Below are 23,255 nucleotides of genomic sequence, written 5' to 3'. Positions count from 1 at the left end.
GAGATAATCCTGTTTGACACAAATTTTATTATATTGATGCCCAACGTCTCAAACCCTTTTCCTCTTGTTTCACCCTTAGCAAAATGAAAAAGGCATCTCTGGCCAGTGCTGTCAAGCAGCTGGAGGCACTTAGCCTGCAAGAAGGAAAAGGGGGTGCTCGCTTCCAGCATCTCTCAGAACTAGAAAACCTTTTCAGATTCAACTGCCACAATCCATTGAACCTGGAGGCAGAGAACTGGAAAGAACAGCTGCAACAAATCCCCCATGGTAAGTCATTAACTTTATTTTAGGAGTGGAGGTTTTTGGGAAAATGGCATTCCTAACCATTTTGGAAAAAAATGATTCATATCCTTTTGGCAAATGTGAACCTTTTGAAAACCACTAGTCAAGGAAAGACATTACCTTTTTAGACATCAACCCTTTGAAAAGTGGTGTTACTTGATGCAAGTTGTGTATTTGACTTTGTGGTGTCTTGTTGAGCATGGAGTCATAGGGGACAGATAAAGTCTATGGAATAAGAATTGGAGTATGGTTGGGGAACTTGTGGCATTCTGGATGTTGAATTGCAAGTGTCATTATACCTGATCACTGGGTCTGGAAAAAAAAGATTATGCCCATATTGAGCTTTGGCAAATTAAGGGATGACGTAGCCATCACATGATTCTGCAACACAGTTAAAAGGACTGATATTTTAAACATTGCTATTTTCTTTCCATCACAGGGGTGACAATGTGCATATTGACCTCAGTGAGTATCCAGCCTGATACTATTGGGGACATCCTCTTGCTGACAAAGTTGGAGAAGGATGCTGACCCAGTGACCATCCAGATACAGACCGCGCATACCCAGGTAAACATAATGTAAAGGAAAAAATTACATTCCTTTTGAATGTGTTGTGAGGTTTTTTGCTTCCCCTGATGCTTCTTTTCTTTTTTAGGTGTCTTTAAATGCAGCACTTAGTGAGTTGGATGCTATCTTACAGAAACAGAAAGAGATCTCTAATTTCACTGAGAAGGAGGACTGGTGGGCTGGCCGGATTACGTTGGACAAAAGAATGAAGGTGAGATATGAGAGTTTCCAGGAGATGATGTGTTGGCACTTAACATTGCTTCTGTATGAGAAGACTAGCTTCACTAGCCAGACAGAAATGTCGAAGCAGGCCAGCCTATATGCCTTCGGCTCCATTTTGTGAAACTGTCTACTGTCACCATAGTATCTGCACAATTGCAAACCGTGGCAACTTTCACCTGATTGATTCCAGGAAGGAAGTAAACTTCTGCTCCTGTGCTTTTACAGCAGTCATTCTCAACCTGTGAATCCACAGGTGTTTTGGCCTTCAACTCCCAGAAGTCCCAGTTTACCAGCTGTTAGGATTTCTGGGAGTTGAAAGCCATCTGGGGATCCACAGGTTGAGAAACACTGTTTTACAGGCTTTTCTGGTCCAGAAGATGTTTTAGCATAGTGATGTCCAACTTTTGGTCCTCCAGGTGTTTATGACTCCAACTCGCAGAAACCCTGGTCAGCTTGTCCAGTGCTCAGGAATGTGGGAGCAAAAGTCAAAAACACTTGGAAGACCAAAGATGTGGATCCCACTGTTTTAGCATCTTTCTGTCCATAGAGAGCCACTGCAGTTGTTCTTGAATTTTGGCTTGCACTGTGACTGAAAGGAAGTGTTTATAAACATTTGTTGGGTAGGGGAATCGCATCTTCCAATTGATTTGATTCTTGTACATCTTTTTCTGTATATATTTCTTCCTTTTTATATTTATGTAACTACAAGGATGTTTTATTGTTTATTACAAGTTCTATTTCTGGATATGCAGCCCAACTCTTTCATTGGGTTATAAACATACAACACTGTCAATTTTCTACATTATTCTAATGTTATCCATTACAAATAATTATTGCAATGTGTTTAACTGCTCAACCACAATCCTTGTTGGGCGTTTGGTGGTTTAAATTTGCCATTGTTTTTACACATTAAGTTTTATCAAATAGATGTTCTTTCAATTCTCTTTAATCCTAATCTTAATGTATAGGTTAACTTTTCCGATAGAACTATCACCCATATCCTGTTTAACCAATTCTCTATTATTTTGTACATCTTGTGATCACTTTTTGCGGGACACTTCTTTCATTCCACAGGCTTTGACAGAGTCCCTGGAAACACACATTCTGGGCTGCTGGAAGGGTGCCCTGTTACCTACCTGTGAGGACCCCAGCTTGGTTGAGGAAGCTGCCCGCTTGCAAATGTGTCTCAAGGAATGTGGTTGTGAGAAGGTGGAACTGGCATTGCTCAAGGTGAGGAGGTTAAAAAAAAACAATTGAGCTAGCAGTGGGTGAATTTCTCAATCAGATTAAAAATCCTGCCTTTTGTTTCAGATATCAATAATAATAATAATAATAATAATAATAATAATAATAAATATAATATTTCCCCAGAAGGACTCAGGTCAGTTTACATATAAAAAGGCAAACATTAAGTGCCTCAAAGGTACAGAAACATCCAAATAATACAAAATAATGGATCATAACAACAGAAAACTTACAACAAAGGATTTAAGTATCAAAATAAAACAAAAACAATCCATTAAGACATAAAAACTAAAACATAAATAAATGTTACAATGTAAACACTTAAAACAAATTATTACTTTCAAAATGGCTGACAACATTGTTTCATTTAAGATGTAGCATAACAACCACCTACTAAATGTAGATTAGCTAGCATTCCTAATCTTCCTCCTCTCCATACACTAAGGTGCATAGGTGTGTTTTAAAGGAGTGTCTTAAAGGAGAGGAGGGTGAGGGCTGTTTTTATTTCTTTAGGGAGGGAGTTCCAGAGATGGAGAGCGATCACAGAGAAGACCCCTCCCCCCTCGTTACCATTAACTGAGCTTGTGACGGGGCTGTCACTGAGAGGAGGGTCTCCTCTGTATATCACAGTGCATGTGATGGTCTATATAGGGAGATGCGATTTGACAAATAGCCTGGACCCAAACCATTTAGGGCTTTATAGATAATGACCAGCACTTTGTATTTAGCCCAGAAGTGGAGCAGCAACCAGTGGAACTGTCGCAGCATGGAAATGGTTCTCTCACTATACGAACACCAGTTAGTAATCTAGTTGCCAGTCTTTGCACTAATTGCAGCTTCTGAACTATCTTCAAAGGCAGCCCTACATAGAGTGTCTAGGTGTTTCTTAGAAGCAGAACATGAAATTAAGCAACCTTTTCTAATTGATGGGAATTTCCCTATACTTCTTTGTCTTTCTCCCTGCAGTCCATGATTTTTAGTTAGTTTCTGTCTTCTATCTCACCCCCCCATAACTTTTAGAGCTTTCCATTTTCATTCACAGAATATGTTCCCAAACCCAATTTTCCTATATGTTTTCTGTCAATTTGTTCTTTTTGTTCTTGTTCATACTATCATTGTAAGATACAGCACAATGTGGAGATGGCATGACTGAAATGGCACACATCAAACTTCTGTTGTCCTCCAACAGGCAATGCTGAATGGATCACATCTCTTGACCCCGCAAGATGTGTGGAGCTTGGCACAGGGGTTCAGCCCAGTTCAACCTGAGAGAGCACAAAACCTTATACAGGAAGCAGTGGACAAACTGAGAGACCATACTGGTTTGGCATCAAATGGCCATGTCATCCTTGTGCTGGATAAAGTAGGTGCAATCTATCTTTTCTATTTTAGAGCTTAGAAAATTAGTTGTTTGGAATACTGTTCTCTGGATCCTCCAGATTGTGTAACCAGTGACTACTTGACATCTGGGAAGTTATTTATTATTTATTTATTTACTATATTTGTTTACTGCTCTTCTCAGCCCGTGGGCAAAGTCCCTCTGGTTGTCAGTTTGTGAGAGAAAAACCTGCCAAGTTCCTTGCTTATGTTTGTGATTTTTCTTTTCTTTGATTGGGTTTGTAGTTTATTAAATCCCAGAAATTGAGGACTGCTTCATTTTCAAGAGCTGGAGGATTTTGATAGTCAAGTCTGATGCTGTGTAATTATCCCAACCCTGATTCACTGTTCTGTGTTACTCTGTATTTTTCAGTGTTTAGTTTCATTCAGGACTGCTAAATAAATGTGACACTCAGCTAATACACAACACCCCAATCACACTAACAGTTCACTGCTTATCCTTCTTTCCAGCACTTGCAGAAGCTCCCCTGGGAAAACATCCCATGCCTGAGATCTCAGCCTATGACCCGGTTGCCATCTCTGCGTTTCTTGCTTAGCTATTCACTTACAAAAAAGGTAATAAATCCCTGTTTTTCTTCTGTAACAGGAAGTTTGGCTCAGCTGGATATCTTTCCAGGGGCTAAGCTTTGGGAGAGGCAAGAAGAGGTCATGGCTAGTGATGTTTGATCTAGACCAGGGCTTTCATGACCAGAATCACTGGGTTACTGTGAATTTTCTGGGCTGTATGGTCATGTTCCAGAAGTATTCTCTCCTGACGTTTCATTCACATCTATGGCAAGCATTCTCAGAGGTTGTGGGGTCTGTTGGAAACTAGGCAAGTGAGATTTATGTATCAGTGGAATGTCCAGGGTGAGAGAAAGAACTCTTGTCTGTTTGAAATAAGTGTGAGTTTTGTAATTGGCCACCCTGTTTAGAATTTGATGGTCTTGTAACTTCAAAGCCTGACTGGTTGCTGACCCTGATTGATTCTTGTCTGGAATTCCCCTGATTTTTTAGTGTTGTTCTTTATTTACTGTCCTGATTTTAGAGTTTTTAGAGTTATCAGTATTAAAAATAACTCTAAAATCAGGACTGTAAATAAAGAGCAACACTCAAAAAAATATTGGAATTCCAGACAAAAATCAATCAGGGCCAGCTAACACCTCCCAACAGAGGACCCCCCAGGCAGCAACCAGTCAAAAAAATCACGAGTATGAATAACTTTACAGTAAAGGAGTAATTCAAACATGTTTTATATATTCTTTATATAATCTCGTATAAATCTTTAAAAAGCCTGTCTTCAAAGTACACACAGTACACAAGTATATACAGTAGTTCAGATCCTGGCATTGCACAGAAAAAACAAGAGGTGCATGATATAAAATATTACATATAGTAATACCTTATCCACTTACCATTTAGTTCCACTCCTATGTTCTAGTTTTGATTCTGTGTGAAATTCTATATTTGGCAAGAAGTCCAATACATTGATAACTCAATACAAGCAAGATTCTGTACTCCCATCTGTGATTTGTATAAACCAGCACAAAGATTTAGCTGGATCAGTGTAGTCTGCTGTTAATTACTAGAAGAGTGCATTGAGCCTTGTATGGTACTGAAACCTGAGATGAAGAAACACTTCACATCAGTGTGCGCTTTCTCTTTTCAATTATTTTCTACTGTTACTCCTCAGGTACAGACCATGACTACTGAAAATATTTCCAGGTTGAAATCCTGAGGCCATGCTTCCTCTCTCTCAACTAATAAAGCAACTCTTTGATCCCCTTTCAACAGCATCGCAAAGAGGCAATCCTCAATTGTGGCGTCAATACCACCAAGACCTTCTACATCTTGAATCCTCATGGAAACCTTCCAGGAACAGAGAAGTTGTTTGATGATTGGTTTCAGAGGTATGTCTCTGCACACACATGTTCATATTCAGAGTTTTAAAATGCTACGATTTGGACTACAGTCCAGAATTCCCCTGTTACTATGGTCATTTGTGGTGGTGGCCTGAGGATTCTGGGAACTGTAGTGCAAATAATCCCAGATTTCCAGAGCAAGGTCATTTTATTGTGTCTTAGTGTATTGTTTATTGCTTGTTGTTTATATTGCTTTAATTGTTTTTAATTTGCATTTGGTTTGTATTGTTGTATTGTGTGTTGAGGCCTTGGCCTTTGTAAGCCACATCGAGTCCTTCGGGAGATGCTAGCAGGGTACAAATAAAGTTTAATAATAATAAAAAAAATAATTTTGCACATTTGATGGAAACATCTTGGATATCGCATACAAGACCTTGTTACTCCTATGGGTGGGCGTTTGGGAATTTTCTTAAGCTGAACAAGTTGTCACTTCCTGACTCATATTTCCCCTTCTCATCACCTACCTGGCAGTGAGCCTGGATGGACTGGAGTGGTGGGAAAGACTCCTGCTCCAGACCAAGTACCTTTGGCCCTTGAAGAACGTGATCTCTACATGTGAGTATATTTTATGGAACTCATGGTTAAGCTGATGAAGAAAGTAAAAGCAAATGTTTTTGCACAATGGATTAGGGAAAGTTAAAAGGCAAACATCTCCAAAATGTATGAGAATGTGTATTCTCACAAAGGCCGTTGCAGTTCCTAGATAACAAATTGGCAAAAGCAACAAGAAGGAGAGAATCCCAAGTAACAGATCAGTGTTCTGCCTGAAGAATGCTGCCGTGTCCTTTCACTATTTTATTTTGAAGTTAAAGAATTCCAGAAAGAGGTTTTGTGAAAATAAGACTTCAAAACCAAATAACAACTTTGATTCATGGTTAAAAAAAAACAAAAAACCACAAAACAAAACAGATGAAACTTCTTTTGTATGGCCAGTTATACCTTATGACAGCAGAGCTTAATGGCATTGTAATAACCCTCATTTTATAAAAAGGAGGATTAAACCTAGAAAGCTCTGTATGTTCATTACTGCATCTACTCTATTCAAATTGTGGAAAACTCAGAATGAGAGTTGTCCTTGTCCCCAGGCTTCAAATCTAGGTCTGAAATTCAAGGAAAGGGGGGAAATGTTAAGGGAGGCAGGTCATTTTTTCACTGTAAGAATGGACAGAGTTTAAAGAATATCTTAAATACAGGCTGGACCTAATTCACAATCAAACTGCTCCTCTTGATGTGCTGGTTTTTGTCCTTGCCCTTTCTTCTAGCTATGCTGGGCATGGTGCTGGTGCACGTTTTGTAGACTCCATCCTTAAAATGGACTGCAGGTCTGTGGCTCTTCTCTTTGGATGTAGCAGTGCTGCCCTTGCGGTGCAAGGCAATCTGGAGGGAACTGGTGCTGTCCTCAGGTTCCTCATGGCAGGATGGTAAGTTGCTTTACCTGTCAGTCTTATTCCCTTCTAAACTGGAATCCCCTATGAGACCTAGAAACTTTGGGCAGTGATTTTCAATATGACCTGCTATACAAAGAGTGAAGTATACCTTGAAAAAATCAAACTTACACAGAATGCCTTCCTCATCTTATGTATGCTAAGGGAGGGAGATCTCATATACCGTTCTCTGCCATTACGTATATGCGTAGGGCAGCGTTTCTCAACCTTTCTAATTCCACAACCTCTTAATACAGTTCAGAAATATATGTATCTGATTGTCTTTGGTTGATGATCAATCTGAAACCCCCTTGCAACCACCACCCCCAAGGGTCCCGACTCCCTAACACTGGTGTAGGGGGATTGGGCATGATGTGGTTCTCCACTTTAGTTTGCACTCCAGTAGATTAATGCTGGAAAATCAGAAAGCATTCCTATTGTCTAGAATGCAAGTGATTTGTCCTTGAACACTGATGCCTCAAATGAGAAGATGGAAATCTCCACCTTTGTGAGTGTATTTGACTTTCTCTCTGGGAGTTTAATTGATTAGTGCTTTCTCTTCTGGCACAATTTGAATGATAATATGATATGATATTGAAAGGTCTATAAGGCTTAGGTACAGGCTATTTCAGGAGCCCCTGGTGGCACAGTGGGTTAAACCGCTGAGTTGCTAAACTTGTTGATCGAAAGGTCACAGGTTTGAATCTGGGGAGCGGTGTGAGCTTCTGCTGTCAGCCCCAGCTTCTGCCAACCTAGCAGTTCAAAAACATGGAAATGTGAGTAGATCAATAGGTACTGCTCCGGTGGGAAGGTAACGGTGCTCCATGCAGTCATGCTGGCCACATGACCTTGGAGGTGTCTACAGACAACACCAGCTCTTCAGCTTAGAGATGAGCACCAACCCCCAGAGTCAGACACAACTGGAACTAATGTCAGGGGAAAACCTTTACCTTTACAGGCTATTTCAAGAACTATCTGTTTATATGAGTCTGCCAGAGTCTTATGATATTCATCAGATGGCTTTCTCTCTGTCTGACCATGCATTAAGGTTTGTCTCATGAACACACAAGAGAGAGTCTTCTTGGAAGCTGCTCATAGTCTTTGGGACTTTCTCCTGTGGGGATCTTGGTTGGTCTCTTCTCTGTCCTATTTCTGCCAAGAGGCAACTTCCTTCTTAATGAAACAGGTCTTTAACTGGTTGTAGTAGTCAGATATGCATAGATGTGCTGTTATGTCAAAATCTGGTTTTTATTTTTAAATTGATAAATAGCATCTTGGATGGATTTGTTGTTCAATGCTATAACCTTTATACCATATAATTCTTTAGCTATTATGTTTTAGCTTGCATTGTAAGCCTCTTTGAATCCCACTGTGGGAGAAAGGCAGGATATCAATAGTATAAACTTGTCTTCCTTTTCCCCTGTCCTTTGTTTTCCAGTCCCCTAGTGCTGGGCAATCTCTGGGATGTGACTGACCGAGACATTGACCGCTTCATGCAGGCTCTTCTGAAGAACTGGCTGAAGGCAGGCTCTGGAGCTCCTCTGCTCCAGTACATCATTCAGTCACGCCAGGCACCCAGACTGAAATACATGATTGGTGCTGCTCCCATAGCTTATGGACTCCCAGTTTTTCTACAGTAGAAAAGACAAGAGCCTGGTGGGAGACATTTGGAAGGATCTGGATAAACTTTTCTTGACTCTGAGTACTTTAATTGCAAATTGCCTTTGGAGACAAAGGATAAAAATGCTTCAGATGCATTTTTGGTGTATAGTAGGAGTATATATTTTGTTGAAGGCCTATATTGTTTTTAGACAAAATGTTTCTACCTGGGCTGCTCTTTCAAGTATTTAAGATTTGCACAATGTACACATTTTTAATTTCAGAGAGTATTATGAATGTTTCTTAAAAGCTATATGAATTTTAATGTTTCAAAACCTAAATAAAGTTTAAAGCAAACAATCTCCCCCCCTCCGTGTGTTTGCACATGAATCATGCACTATTATCATTGGCATTTGATTCTTGGGAAGTTATATCTAATCTTGGATGGCTGTCTATCTAGTTCTAAATTTAAATCTCCGATTTTGTCCTGGCCAATCTACTTTTGCTAACATTTCCAGTCTTGCTATTAAAATCAAGCAAGGTGAGAAAAGAAAGGTTAATGTTTTATAATTGTGTGTGTGATTGTAATTTCATAGTTTTATCATTTTTAGATTATTTATTATTTATATGCGGCACTTCGCTGTGCTTTGTTAGCTGCCCCGAGTCCTATTGGGGAGATGGTGGCGGGTAAAAATAAAATCTATTATTATTATTACAATTATTATTATTAAAAGAATAATGGATTAAAATGGCAATGAAAATAATAAATGATGTGATCTTGTGTCGGGGTAGCCTAGCACAATGTTTCTTGCCTTCATTTTTAACAACAGGTTTTAAACATTACTTTTTTAAATTTCATAACAGCTAGTTATGAAATTTAAACTGCAAAAAACTATTTATTATTGCATGGCCATAGCAATAACGACAAACAATGGGGCTGCAGAGCATTTATAGTAAATGGAATATACATTTTCATTGGTTCCCAAAGACAAATCATTTCATTGGTCTAAGCTAGCTATGCAGTTGTTCATTAGTTGTTTATGATTTTGATTGACATTTTAGCACACGTGGGATCCTAACAATGGCACAACTATAACATAACTATAGTCCATTGTTCTCTGATCATGACTGTATCTTATCTGTTAGTCTGTTGCAAACATGGCTTCAAAGCGACTGGGAAACTTGGGGGTTCTAACTAGCCAACAGCTACCTGGTTTTGTCCGGATATGTTGTTATCCTTGAATAGTAACTTCTTCTTTGGAGCACTGATTTCTCAATCAGCATTTTCTGTGAACATAGGCCTACTGCAGAAATAGGCCAAAATGGTAGTAAATCATGACATATAGGCATTGGGGAAATATCTGAAAATTCCCTTTTTAAAACTACGTCTCCTCCAGTACCAAATGAGAGCCCCCCCCCCCCCCCCCCCCGGGCACACAGAAGACTGGGTGACTTGGAAGGCGCCGAACAGACTGCGCTCTGGCACCACGAGATGCAGAGCCAATCTTAAGAAATGGGGCTACAAGATGGAATCCACGACATGCGAGTGTGGAGATGAGCAAACCACTGACCACCTGCTGCAATGCAACCTGATCCCTGCTACATACACAATGGAGGACCCCAGGTGGTGCAGTGGGTTAAAGCCCTGTGCTGGCAGGACTGAAGACCGACAGGTCGCAGGTTCGAATCCTGGGAGAGGCGGATGAGCTCCCTCTATCAGCTCCAGCTCCTCATGCGGGGACATGAGAGAAGCCTCCCACAAGGATGATAAAAACATCAAAATCATCCAGGCGTCCCCTGGGCAACGTCCTTGCAGATGGCCAATTCTCTCAAACCAGGAGTCACTCCTGACATGACAAAAAAAATATGGAGGACCTCCTTGTGGCAACACCAGAGGCACTCCAAGTGGCCAGATACTGGTCAAAGGACATTTAATCAACTACTAAGTTTGCAAACTTTGTGTTTTGTCTGTTTGTTTGTTTTGTTATAAAAATGTAATGCTCCTGACACGATAAATAAATGTCTATGCCAGAGTTTTTAAGGTTGGCTTTGAGTCCATCTTTAAATCTCTTTTCCTGTCCACTAACATTCCGTTTTCCATTCTTGAGTTTCCCAAGCAAAGAATGCCCCCAGGAAGCAACAGCCAGGTTTTGCAGCTGCAAGGCTGCTCAATGCTAATCAATTTGTTAACTGTAACATTCACACTATCTTTAAACAGACAAGGGTTTTTTCTCCCACCCTGGACATTTCCACAGATGTGTGTGTGTGGGTGTATGCGTGTGTGTGTGTGTGTGTGTATATATATATATATACACACACACACACACACATATATATATACACACACACACACTCCATTTGCTTCATAGCCAACAGAACTTCTGAGGAGGCCGGCCACAGATACAGGCAAAACGTCAGGAGAGAATGCTACTGGAACATAGCAATACAGCCCGGAAAACTCACAGCAACTCACAGTCATGGTGGCTATGAAAGCCATCAACAACAGAATACTAACTTGGGCCAGCAATGAAATGGACTGAAGGTATCCATATATAATACAGTTCGACACCGCTTTAACTGCCACGGTTCTAGGCTATGGAAGCCTGGGATTTGGTGAGGCGCCAGCACTTTGTCCAAGGAGGCTAAAGACCTTGTCAAACTACAACTCGCAGGATTCCATGGCAATTCAAAGTGCCAAAGCACATGAATAAGTAATTGTGCTTTGAATGCAATATTCCTGCTTCTTGGCAGGGGGTTGGACTGGATGGCCCATGAGGTCTCTTCCAACACTATGATTCTATGATTCTATTATGCAGCATCCCACCGTTTCCCTTCTATCTCTCTAGGAGGCGCCTCGCTCGCAGGCCGGAAGTGAGGTCATTGTGGCCAACCTTGCCGTTTGCTGGCAACAGGGCGTGGATTGGGCTAACGTCATAGACGCAGTGACCATAGACTCGACTGCTAGCGCGTCTTGAGGAGGAACGGCTCCTTCTTTCCTTCCTTCCTTCCTTCCAAGATGGCGCAGCAGGTGAACATTTCGGAGCTGTCCCTGCCGCAGCTGGAAGTGCTGAAGAACCAGTTAGACCAGGTGAGGGAGAGGAAAGCGGGGGAAACAGGGGCCTGGTCTCCCTCTGGACTGCCCCCCCTAGAGTTCGTCTGCACTGTGGAATGAAAACTGTTCTATACCACATTAATTGCCAGGTCTCACTTCTATGGAAGAGTGGGAGTTGTCGTTTTACCCGGCCTGCCAAAGAGGGTGGTGCTTCACTGAACTGCAATTGTTAGGATTTCATAGCATTGAGCAACGAAGCAGCTAAAGTGGTGTCAAAGTGCCTTAATTTTGCAGTGTAGATGCCCCGCTAGGATCAGGATGCGGGGTAGAGGGCAGGCCCAGTGTGACACCCTCAAGATCTCCAGGGGAAGGTTACAATCTCAAGGATTGATATCTTTCAGAGCGTAGATAGAATCATAGAATCAAAGAGTTGGAAGAGACCTCATGGGCCATCCAGTCCAACTCCCTGCCAAGAAGCAGGAATATTGCATTCAAAGCACCCCTGACAGATTATTATTATTATTATTATTATTATTATTAAACTTTATTTATACTCCGCTAGCATCTCCCGAAGGACTCGATGCGGCTTACAAAGGCCAAGGCCTCAACCCAACAACAATAGACAATAACAGTACGATACAAAGCAAATTAAAAACATAAGCAATAAGAAAACATTACACTATTACGCAATAAAACCAGGGCCGGGCCAATGAAGGGTACATATTAAAAAGTGCTGGGTGTGAGAGGTGGTGTGTTGGAATTCTGGGCAAGTGCAAGTGCAGAGAGTCTTAAACTCTACTGGGACATAGAGCTGGGGGTTATCCTATTCTGGAAAGGCACATCAGAATAGCCAGGTCTTCATGTTCTTCCTAAAGACTGCCAACATGGGTGCTAGTCTAATGTCTTTGGGGAGGGTGTTCCAAAGTCGGGGGGGGGGGCAACCACAGAGAAGGCCCTGTCCCTCGTCCCCACCAAACACGCCTGTGACGCAGGTGAGATCGTAAGCAGGGCCTCTCCGGATGAACGAAGGGAGTGCGTGGGTTCATAAATGGAGATGCGGTCATGCAGGTAAGCAGGTCCCAAGCCATTTAGGGCTTTGTAGGTAAGCACTTGCACCTTGAATTGGGTTCGGTAGATGGCCATTTAGCCTCTGTTTAAAAGCCTCCAAAGAGGCTTCCTGGCCTCCACCACACTCCAGAGCAGAGCGTTCCACTGCTGAACGGCTCTCACAGTCAGGAAGTTCTTCCTCATGTTCAGATAGAATCTCCTTTCTTGTAGTTTGAAGCCATTGTTCCGTGTCCTAATCTCCATTGAAGCAGAAAACAAGCTTGCTCCCTACTCCCTGTGGCTTCCTCTCACATATTTATACATAGCTATCATATCTCCTTTCAGCCTTCTCTTCAGGCTAAGCATGCCCAGTTCTTTAAGCTGCTCCTCATAGGGCTTGTTCTCCAGACCCTTGATAATTTTAGTCGCCCTCCTCTAGACATATTCCAGCTTGTGCTATTCGTTTAAATGGCACCTAGATGATCTTTTGGTTTGAATGTTGGAACTGATAACAACAACAACAACAATAATAATAATAATAATAAATAAACTTTATTTATACCCCGTCACCATCTCCCCAAAGGGAACTCGGGGTGGCTAACATGAAGCCAAGCCCAAAAATAATACAGCAGAGTTCAAAACAAAGCAACAGAAAAATTACATCACAGCAAAATACATAAAATAACAGAATAAAATAAACTGTGCAAAATAACATAATATAAATCAAACACAAAGGACAGGCCAAATGCGTGAGCTAAAATGTTAAAACCCTGGAAGAGATAGGAGTAAAAAAGTGTATTGAAAAGTGTATTTGTGATGGAGGAGCCCAAGAAGGGGAGCAGTAGGGTTTGGCCTTTATTAACTGATGGGTATTAGAGTCCAACAACATCTGGAGGACCACGGCTTCCTCATTCCTGGCTTAGAGCTGGGAAGTTCTCTATCATAAGAAAAAGGATCCCGTTCTTCGATAGAAATGGTCATACTTAGTTTGAATATTACCTTCTATTTGTGTAAAAGGAGCAGACGATATATGTAAGTCTGCTCCAAGTTTTTGCTGTGAAATGTGTTTGCATGTGCATGAGAGAGAAAAAAACAGAATACCTAACCAGGGGGATAAGCATACTGAATCACCACATGTCTATTAGGATTCTATACACTTTCTTTCCATTCAGTCTTTCCCTTCTGCCAAATGACTGTGCTGTCAATGTGACTTGTCATACAAATCTGCCATGGCTTTTGGATGGAAGTAAATGGTATTGTAATGAAGTAGTCGTTTCAATCCTGTTCTTCTAGACTGGGGTGATGAATGTGTGGCTTTCCATTGGTCCTAGCCAGGGTAACCAACAATGTCTGTTGTTTAGAAATACTACTCAGCAACATTTGGAAGAACCACAATTTTCCCATCTCTGGTCTAGATGTTCACGGTGTAGTGCTCCTGGTGGCAAATATTTCAGAATACCTACTTCACATGCAGCTGGTTGCTGGAGGTGATGGGTCTTTAACTTCTGAATTTTGTATGACTTTTCCTAGGAAGTGGAATTCCTTTCTTCATCCATTGCACAACTTAAAGTGGTACAGACAAAATATGTGGAAGCAAAGGACTGCCTGACTGTCTTGAATAAAAGCAACGAAGGCAAGTACTGTGTATTGTTCAAATATATATGCTATTCTCCTCAGAGTGAGCGATGAAAATAAAGCCAAAAAGAACCAATGAATTCAATAGGCACACTTTTTAGTAAGTAGATGCAATGGAAAAACCGACGTGACTTTTTAAAAGTGATTGAGGACAGATGTAAATTCTAACCATCTTTCTAATCAGCTAAGGAGAATGCTACTGGAACATGGCCATACAGCCCGAAAAGCTCACAGCAACCTAACCAAAAATGTGTCATTTAACAATCAGTAATATGTCAAGACCCTACAATTTAAAAAATTGAAGGCAGTGGATTTTATGTTTCAGATTATTCAGTTGTCCATAATTGGTCCAGTTAAAGCATAGATGATAGAATAACACTTGATATTTCCTAGATTTTTCATTTGAGATACGAACTTTGGGCTCTCTAATTTCTTCCTGGCCATTATCTTCCACTAATATGTGCATTTATTTCCTCTCTTTCATCTTACACAGAATAATGTCAGATGACTGTGCATAGTACTAAATATGCAAATATCAATACAGGCTAATGTGATGGTCTAATGTGATGACAAAAGATGTTAAATAATCAATTTAAATTGTGCATGTCTGCGCAGAAGTAAATGCCATTTACATAAGGGGTTAATGGATTCCAGTCTGAAGTCTCTAATTTTGAGAGAAAGGTGAAGCTTGAGCTTATCCACCATTCCACTTGTTATCTTGATAATTTTACTTCTCTATCTTTGAGTAAAACTACGCCATCTGTTCAGTGATTGTATATACGAAAAATGCATGTACATTCTTGGGCTTATTTGAGACTTTCATTGGTCTGCTGAAACAATTGAGTTCAACATCTTTATTAATGACTTAGATGAAGGGTTAGAAGGCATGATCATCAGGTTTGCAGACAATACCAAACTCCAAAAGACAGGAGCAGAATTCAAAATGATCTTCACAGATTAGAGAGATGCGCCAAAACTAACAAAATGAAGTTCAAAGGGAACAAGTGAAAGATACTCCACTTTAGGCAGGAAAAAAAATGAAATGCAAAGATACAGAAGATAAAGAATGGGAGACGCCTGGCTCGACAGCAGTATATGTGAAAAAGATCTTGGAGTCCTCATGGACAACAAGGTAAACATGAGCCAACAATGTAATGTGACAGCTAAAAAGGCCAATGGGATTTTGGCCTGCATAAGTAGGAGTCTAGTGTCTAGATCTGGGGAAGTCATGCTACCCCTTTATTCCGCTTTGGTCAGACCACACCTGGAATCACACTATGTCCCAATTCTGGGCACCACAAATGAAAGGAGATGTTGACAAGCTGTAATGTTCCAGAGGAGGCAACTAAAATGATCAAGGGTTTGGAGTACAAGCCAATGATCAAGGGTTTGGAGTACAATGAGGAGCGGCTTAAAGAGCTGGGCATGCTTAGCCTGCAGAAGACAAGGCTGAGAGGAGATATGACAACCATGTACAAATATGTGAGGGGTAGTCACAGGAAGGAGGTAGCAAGCTTGTTTTGTGCTGCCCTGGAGACTAGGAGACAAAACAATGGCTTCAAACTACAGGAAAGGAGATTCCACCTGAACATGCGGAAGAACTTCCTGACTGTGAGAGTTTTTCAGCAGTGGAACTCTCTGCCCTGAAGTGTGGTAGAGGCTCCTTTTTTGGAGGCTTTTTACCAGAGGCTGGATGGTCATCTGTCAGGGGAGCTTTGAATGCAGTTTTCCTGCTTCTTGGCAGAGGGGGGAGCGGGTTGGACTAGATGGCCCACAAGGTCTCTTCCAACTCAAGGTTCTATGATTCTAACATAGTTTGTGGCAGCCATAAAAATGAATGATTCTATGATTCTAATTCAGTTGTATGATGGGGCTGAGGAGGGACTTCTGTTCACCTGATTTGGGGTTATGATAACCTCTAGTTTCAGGAAGCTGTGATTGGAAGAAGTTGAAGTCATATACTTCTGTTCTTCTTTCTCCTCTCCTTAGTTTTGTTCCACAAAAGACTAAAATACACATTATTCTGGCATCAAAGTTGTTTAGAAGGAAATCAGAGGAAGGAAAATGACCCATCATTTTAATTTTGTTATAAAAAAGTACTTTGTTTATTTTGCTGAACGAAGCTTTAGAATCACTAGAAACCTTTTTTTTAAGGTGTCGATCAGGAGTTAGGATAGTTTTTGAGAGTTCTTCTTGTGTAAAATACCTGTATTTTTCCTTTCTAGGTAAAGAGCTCTTGGTTCCACTTTCTAGCTCTGTATCCTTTTTGTAAAAGTGCTGCGACCTCTTAAAACTTTCACTTCATAAAATAGCATTTCTACCCAGTAACTTGATAGGATCATTTGCAGGGAGTGTCTGTTTATGTATTTAGTAATATATTAGTTACATTTATATTCTTCCTTTTCTATTTTTTATCGTGTCAGGAGTGACTTGAGAAACTGCAAGTCGCTTCTGGTATGAGAGAATTGGCTATCTGCAAGGATATTGCCCAGGGGACTCCCGGATGATTTGATGTTTTTATCATCCGTGTGGGAGGCTTCTCTCATGTCCCCGCATGAGGAGCTGGAGCTGATAGAGGGAGCTCATCCGCCTCTCCCCGGATTCGAACCTGCAACCTGTCGGTCTTCAGTCCTGCCAGCACAGAGGTTTAACCCACTGCGCCACCGGGGGCTCCACTCCTTTTCTATAATGACAGCAAGGTGGTGAATGAGGCTTCTCTTGACGTACACTTTTTCTAATTTTCTTCCAGGCTGAAAGAGGTTGTCTTGGGCCAAGGTCACTCAGGGAGTTTCACAACTAAATCTGGATTTCCCAAATCCCATGCCAACCATTGTGCCTCCTTCCCTGCCCCCTTTTACATTTGTTTGTATCTCAGACCAGCCTTTTTGGGGAGCTAGCCTGAACTGTGGATATTTGTACATGTGCCCCAGTCAAAGGTTATCAGAACAGCAAAGGCTCTCATTTCTCTTTGTAGGTTTTTTTTAAGGTTCCTAACTGGTCACTGGGAGTCTTTCAGTCCCCAGGTAAAGATAAATATTGCTTTAGGTAATTTTAAATCCCGTGTCATTTCTTTGTGGCAGTTCCTGGGTTCTGGAATAAAGCAGTACCCATTTGTTTGTTTTTTAAAAAACTGAGTGATTTTACGTAAGCAGGCAGTTGTCCGAGAACAGAGCCAGAGAAAAACAAAACCTGCCTTTTCCCCAGGATCCTCAGAGAGATAATTCCAGCTGCATCTGAAGTTGTTCTTCGCCTAGCAACTACTTGCCTCTCATAATGACTGCTAGGTAATCAGTCATTTACATACAGACTTTTACATACAGTGATGTCACACCTCTTCATGGTGACATCACTGCACAGACTAAATTGACATCTCCCCAAGGTTGCCCCTGTCTGAGCAAGGTAAAGTGTTCTGTACTACTGCTGAGAAAACATTTAGTAATTTGTATTTGGATGGGTTATCCTAACCATTTTATTGCATTTGTTCTTCTTTTCTTGAGTACAACTTTATCAGAGAACGCCTTCTCATACTGGTACTTCATTTTCAGTTCTCACAATCTAACTTTGAATGTGTTTTAACTTTTAACTTTGAATGTGTTTTAATGGTTTTTAACTGGGAATTTTTAAATCATGGTTATTTTTAATCTTGCTTTAATGTTAGTATATTTTGTATATTTTTAAACTGTTATGCTGATGCCTTTATGTTAAACTACTTTGAGTCCCCTTCAGGGAGATAAATCAGAGTATTAATAATAATAATCATCATCATCATCATCATCCTTCCTGTTAGACTAGAGTTATGTAATTTGAGAGCAACTTTAAGAAAAAATGAGCAGCAATATCCAGTCCATAACAAAGACCTCTCAAATAATCCAGCAGGGAACAAGCAAGATCTAATCAAAGTTATTGGGAGTCAAAATCGGCAAGTAACAGAATTGGAAACTAGCATTTTTTAATATTTGAAACATATCCAGGAGATCCCAAAATAAAACTTTGAAACATGTATCGGGTCTGTTAGGATCAAGGAGGAAAGAGAAATGGAGTGGGGAAAAAAGAAATCTTGCCAATTAACAGAGATCCACACTTCCTTCAATTACTTCTTTTTTCTGCACTTGCCTGCTTTCAAAATTATTTGGAGGTACATGTTCTAATTGTTTTTTCTGCTACACTGTTCATATTAGGATAACTATATTTCTCAAAGTCCCTATACCTACCTATTGATGGCTTCTGAGAAACAGTAATATAATCCAGCCAGACATAAATCTGTTACAATATTATATACAATTGCTCAGGTGTTTTATGGTGTACTTTTATTATTTAAGACATTTCTGTCAAGTTATCCCATAGTGAGGAATCTTTTGATGTTTTTTAATTTAGCTCCCCTAATCCATTATCATTTGTCATCAAATGGAGAGTGATGGGAGTTAAAGTGCTAAAACAGCTGAAGACTACCCAAAACACCCCAGAAGTTAACAAAATGATTCCATCTATCATGATAATTCATTTTCATATTTCTATACATTATCTAAGTTTATTTATTTATTTATTTATTTATTTGGGGTTCTTTTACCCCGCCCTTCTCACCCCGAAGGGGACTCAGGGCGGCTTACAGAAACAAGGCACAATTCGATGCCTGTAGTGCAAAACAATCAAGACACAAAATTACACAGTTACACAATTACACAATTATACAATTCATGCATTATATCAATAAAATCAATAAAATCAATAAAAACCAATACAAACCCAATTCCTCTCTTACAAGGTCAGCGATCGCTAACTCATAGTTCTCATTTTCCATTCCACTTCCTCAATCCTGTTGTTCTTGTTTACCTGATTGTGTTATTTAATTGCCTGGTTGTCCAAAGGCCTGGTCCCATAACCACGTCTTCACCCTCCTCCTGAAGGAGAGGAGGGATGATGATGTCCTGATTTCCCCCGGGAGTGAGTTCCACAGGCGAGGGGCTACCACTGAGAAAGCCCTGCTCCTCGTCCCCACCAGCCTCACTTGTGAGAGTGGTGGGGTCGAGAGCAGGGCCTCCCCAGAAATGCTTCTGAGGTTCTCCATGCTGCCCTGATCTCAATATCTCTCCTTTAATCCTGGAATGCAAATTGAATCCATCCTTTACCATTTTGGATTTCCCCCCTGGCTTTGTATGCATTTCCTTAACTTTTCTTGTAGATGTATGTTCCCGGGAAACTTTCAGACGTTGGCAATGTCTTAATAGATGTAGGAACAGGTTACTACGTAGAAAAGGTAAGCACTCATGATTCTGATTTATGTAAATTGGCTTGATGATGGCCATAATCTAAATGAGTTGTAACACATACTTGATCTTCCTGTGAAACCTTGGCGGGGGTGGGGGGTCTACTGAGGTTTGAGTCTCCACCATTTTCAGCCTCCCAATGTTCAGTGAACTCAGCATGAAGATTATGGTTTAGTATCCTGGCGGTTGATGGTTTGTGGCTTTATGTAGTCTGCCAAAGTTGTCTGACTCAAGAGCAGAGGTACGGAATCTGGGTCCCTCCAAATGTTTTATGTCAGTCGCATCCAGCAAAATCTGGGGAGTCATTGCTTCCCCTCCCATTCTAGACTGGTCAAAATGCATTTTTTTTCAGATACCTTGATCCATTGGTAAAACAATAGATTGAGACTTCCCCTGATCCAAGTCTGTCTTTTCTTATGTAGTACTATGTACTCTGTGTTGGAAAAAAAACCTGATATAAACATCAACCCTTTAGGTTTGTACTCAGAGGTAGACAAGATCTTCAGCATGATGCAGAGGGCCCAAAATGTGGACTTGCCCTTGAATAAAAGGACATTACTGGACCTCCTTGGTATACTCTGGTTTGTGAAGGAAGATAGTTCTGTACAGTGCTCTAACACAGTTGTTCTCAACCTGTGGGCCCCCAGGTGTATTGGCCTACAATTCCCAGAAATCCCAGCCAGTTTACCAGCTGTTAGGGTTTCTGGGAGGTGAAGGCCAAACATCTGGGGACCCACAGGTTGAGAACCACTGATCTAACAGCAAAAACATCAGATATGGGGAAATGATTTCTGATAAAGTAAAGATACTATTATTAATACAACCCCTCTCATTTCCCATGTATCAGATGTATCGTACTAGTGTGTATGACAGATTATACGTCACTCCTATGCATCCATTTTTTGTTAGCACCCATGCTTCTTGCATTCAAGATCATTCATAGAGAAGAATAAATAAAAATTGAGGTAAGACCTTGGTGGAATGCTGCTTAAAATTAGATGTGTCACTTTCAGTAAAATGTCTAGCTAATTTAAAAGAAGTTTCACCAAGATAGCTATCTTTCACATATCCCTGTGGAATATACACATGTACACACACACACATATGCACACATAAACCCACAGAGAGAGATAATACACACACACAGGGTATACACACACAGAGGTTTGTCAGTTTGTCTACCCATCCACAAAGACTTGCTATGTGAAGGGTTGTTTTTTTGTGATGTTACTAGATTGGATGTTTTTAGGTCAAGGATTGGCTGTGAAGCTAGGCCCTCTTTGAGGTCATTTGGGAAAGGGAGTGAAGCAGCTCTTGCTAGTGTGTATGAGGGGGAGGGAGGGAGGAAGGAAAGAGCCACAAAGAGAGCCATGTTTCCATGGAGATATTGGTCAGTAAGCCTTTTCAAAGCTGGAGAAGGGAGAAAGGGGAGCGGAAGGAAAGGGAGGACGGAGTGGGGAGAAAAAGAAGGGAAGGAAGAAAAAGGAATGGGGAAAGACATGAGAGGGAAATAGATGGGATGAAAGCAGAGTGGCAGCAACCCCTCCCAACACCTGGACAGTACTGGGTATATATACTCTACTATGAATATAAAACACTTGGCCTTATAGCAGCCCTGCACAGGAGGCATGCCAAAGTGTTTCCAAGCATATCAATGGTCAGAGATAGTGAGGGTGCTTGTTTATGCAAGTTTCCAACTTGGCATTTTTTGGATTAGAATGAGAGATTGTCAACATGCAGAGTTGTCATGGTGCCTTTGTTCTTGCAGTCAGTGGATGATGCCAGAGATTTCTTCAAGAGGAAGATCGATTTCCTAACCAAACAGATTGAGAAGATCCAGCCAGCACTGCAGGAGAAACATGGAATGAAGCAAGGTAGGACATGGAGCTGGCAGTTTCTCAGCTGATTTTAACAGCTCCAACTAGCTAAACTCTTGTCCCTCTTTTGGTCTCTTCTTTTGCAGCCGTAATGGAGATGATGAGCCAGAAGATTCAGCAGCTAACAGCAGCAGGGGCTTCACAAGCAGCAGCAACAAAGGCCTAGCAAACACAGGTCATTCATGTATCTACAGTTTGTCTCTTTGTGATACAGTCCAACATTGTACCCCCAAAGTGCAGCAATCCAGACAACTGGGGTTTTTATTTTCGGGGGAGGGATGTCTCTATTTGCTTGAATGTGTGTGGAATTCTGGTTTGGCCCTAATCTGGAAATGATGGCATCTTGCGGATTCATTTGTTTGCAATCTTACAGTGGCTCTGTGGCTAGAGGCCTTGTGTTTCTGGTGATCTAATTCCAGACGCCAGTAAAACTTCGTTACTTGTAAATGGAATTGTATAAAAATAAACAGACAGGTTTACAGAGCATGTAGCATTATGACTGGTCTTCACAAATATGAGAGATCAATGCAGAGAACTGGGACAGGATGATATGGAGCACTGAACTTCCCAGGATTGATTGCAGGTTACATTTGAATTAAATGTGCATGCAATGAATGTCATCATCATTATAGGCTGTCTCTTGTGGCCAAGTATGATTGTCTTCCAAGTGTAGGGTCTTGGTGGTGGGTCTATAGGTGACTGTAGATTCCTGATCTGCTGGGTTTTTTTTTTTGTTTTTTTTTTTTGGCATTAGGTCTATTTCTGTACAGGATATTCTTAACCATATAAACTTTCACACAGGCTTCACTGACCTGGACTCTTGAGTACAACTCCCATTGTCTCCAGCAAGATGACCAGTGGCTGAATTCAGTTACAGTACTGGAGAAGAACACTACATTGTAGTTTAGCCTTAATAAGAATAAGCTACAGCTTAGCCTGGGGTTGCAGAATTCTGAGGACAAATTCAGCAAGTTAGCTTTCTGATTCTGAATTGCATACAGTTTATTGCAGCTATGCGAGAGACAAATAGGAATGCAGTGATGTAGAGGATGTCAGTCAGAGATTCCCACAAACTCAACTTTGTAATGTTAAGCCAGATAAGAGCACAGTGTGCCACCCAGGGCTTTTTATGCATCCGCTGGATCACACCCCCTCCCTATTTACCATGGAGGAATATGACATGTGCTTTTAATTTCACTCCCTCCCAATCTTTCTTCAACCAAAAAATCTTTTTTTTAGAAACTGGATGTGAACACTGAACTATAACAAGCAAGTTGTACTTGCGTATATCAATTGATAAATGGACATAGAGGCTTGATCCTTCCCAGAGCTGGGAATGTTATTTCTTAAAATGTAGTTCAACTCACCTATGAGTCTCAAGCCATCCTGAATTGCTGTACAAAACACATCTAGTGAGGCTACATACTTGATTGCTATAAAAGCAACTGAAACAGTTACAATTACATTGCAAAATTCTGCAAAGATATTCTTCCTTAAGTTACAATTGTAATGCAATGTGGTTATACCTTGCTTACTGCAACAACAAAAAAGGAAATAATTGCAATAACCCATTCTTTTTCATTTCTTACTTTCAAATTATGGGCTTTGGTCTATCTATTTATAGCCTTTTCAGCTGTGCAATGTTATCTTTTCGGAATTTGGTCCACTGATTTTCTTTTGTCCTTTGAACAGCTCCTCTTAGTCAGAAATGTATGAAACAAGAAGTGGTTAGTAGAGAAAGA

At 40.8% G+C, this 23,255-nt stretch overlaps 2 protein-coding genes across 2 annotated transcripts in view; both read left to right on the top strand.

Annotated features, from left to right (window-relative positions):
• ESPL1 (extra spindle pole bodies like 1, separase) overlaps positions 1 to 9,000 on the top strand; it is a 46,487-nt gene extending 37,487 nt beyond the window's left edge. Inside the window, exons 22-31 of the mRNA XM_067464259.1 lie at positions 80 to 267; positions 722 to 849; positions 938 to 1,060; positions 2,146 to 2,301; positions 3,506 to 3,679; positions 4,165 to 4,269; positions 5,488 to 5,603; positions 6,087 to 6,170; positions 6,878 to 7,036; positions 8,478 to 9,000. Of these exons, the coding sequence (XP_067320360.1) occupies positions 80 to 267; positions 722 to 849; positions 938 to 1,060; positions 2,146 to 2,301; positions 3,506 to 3,679; positions 4,165 to 4,269; positions 5,488 to 5,603; positions 6,087 to 6,170; positions 6,878 to 7,036; positions 8,478 to 8,679 (1,435 nt within the window). The 3' untranslated portion in view covers positions 8,680 to 9,000. The remainder of the gene's footprint in view (positions 1 to 79; positions 268 to 721; positions 850 to 937; positions 1,061 to 2,145; positions 2,302 to 3,505; positions 3,680 to 4,164; positions 4,270 to 5,487; positions 5,604 to 6,086; positions 6,171 to 6,877; positions 7,037 to 8,477) is intronic.
• A 2,608-nt stretch (positions 9,001 to 11,608) lies between these two features.
• On the top strand, positions 11,609 to 21,997 carry PFDN5 (prefoldin subunit 5). The gene is made up of 6 exons (XM_067464258.1): positions 11,609 to 11,726; positions 14,268 to 14,370; positions 16,598 to 16,629; positions 19,552 to 19,626; positions 21,405 to 21,510; positions 21,600 to 21,997. Exons 1-6 carry the CDS (start codon positions 11,655 to 11,657, stop codon positions 21,677 to 21,679), a joined length of 468 nt encoding a protein of 155 aa, XP_067320359.1. The 5' UTR covers positions 11,609 to 11,654; the 3' UTR covers positions 21,680 to 21,997.
• The last annotated feature ends 1,258 nt before the right edge of the window (positions 21,998 to 23,255 follow it).

Source organism: Anolis sagrei, chromosome 2 (genome assembly GCF_037176765.1).
Source record: "Anolis sagrei isolate rAnoSag1 chromosome 2, rAnoSag1.mat, whole genome shotgun sequence".
Lineage (NCBI taxonomy): Eukaryota > Metazoa > Chordata > Lepidosauria > Squamata > Dactyloidae > Anolis > Anolis sagrei.
The sequence above is the reverse complement of the archived record's forward strand: the minus strand, read 5'-3'. Positions and strand labels throughout refer to the sequence as shown.

Coding starts and splice junctions, on each gene's coding strand:
- PFDN5 (XM_067464258.1), top strand. CDS start 11,655: ATGGCGCAGCAGGTGAACATTTCGGAGCTGTCCCTGCCGCAGCTGGAA. Junction 14,371..16,597: donor CTTGAATAAAAGCAACGAAG/GCAAGTACTGTG, acceptor TTTCCTTTCTAG/GTAAAGAGCTCTTGGTTCCA. Junction 21,511..21,599: donor GAAACATGGAATGAAGCAAG/GTAGGACATGGA, acceptor CTTCTTTTGCAG/CCGTAATGGAGATGATGAGC.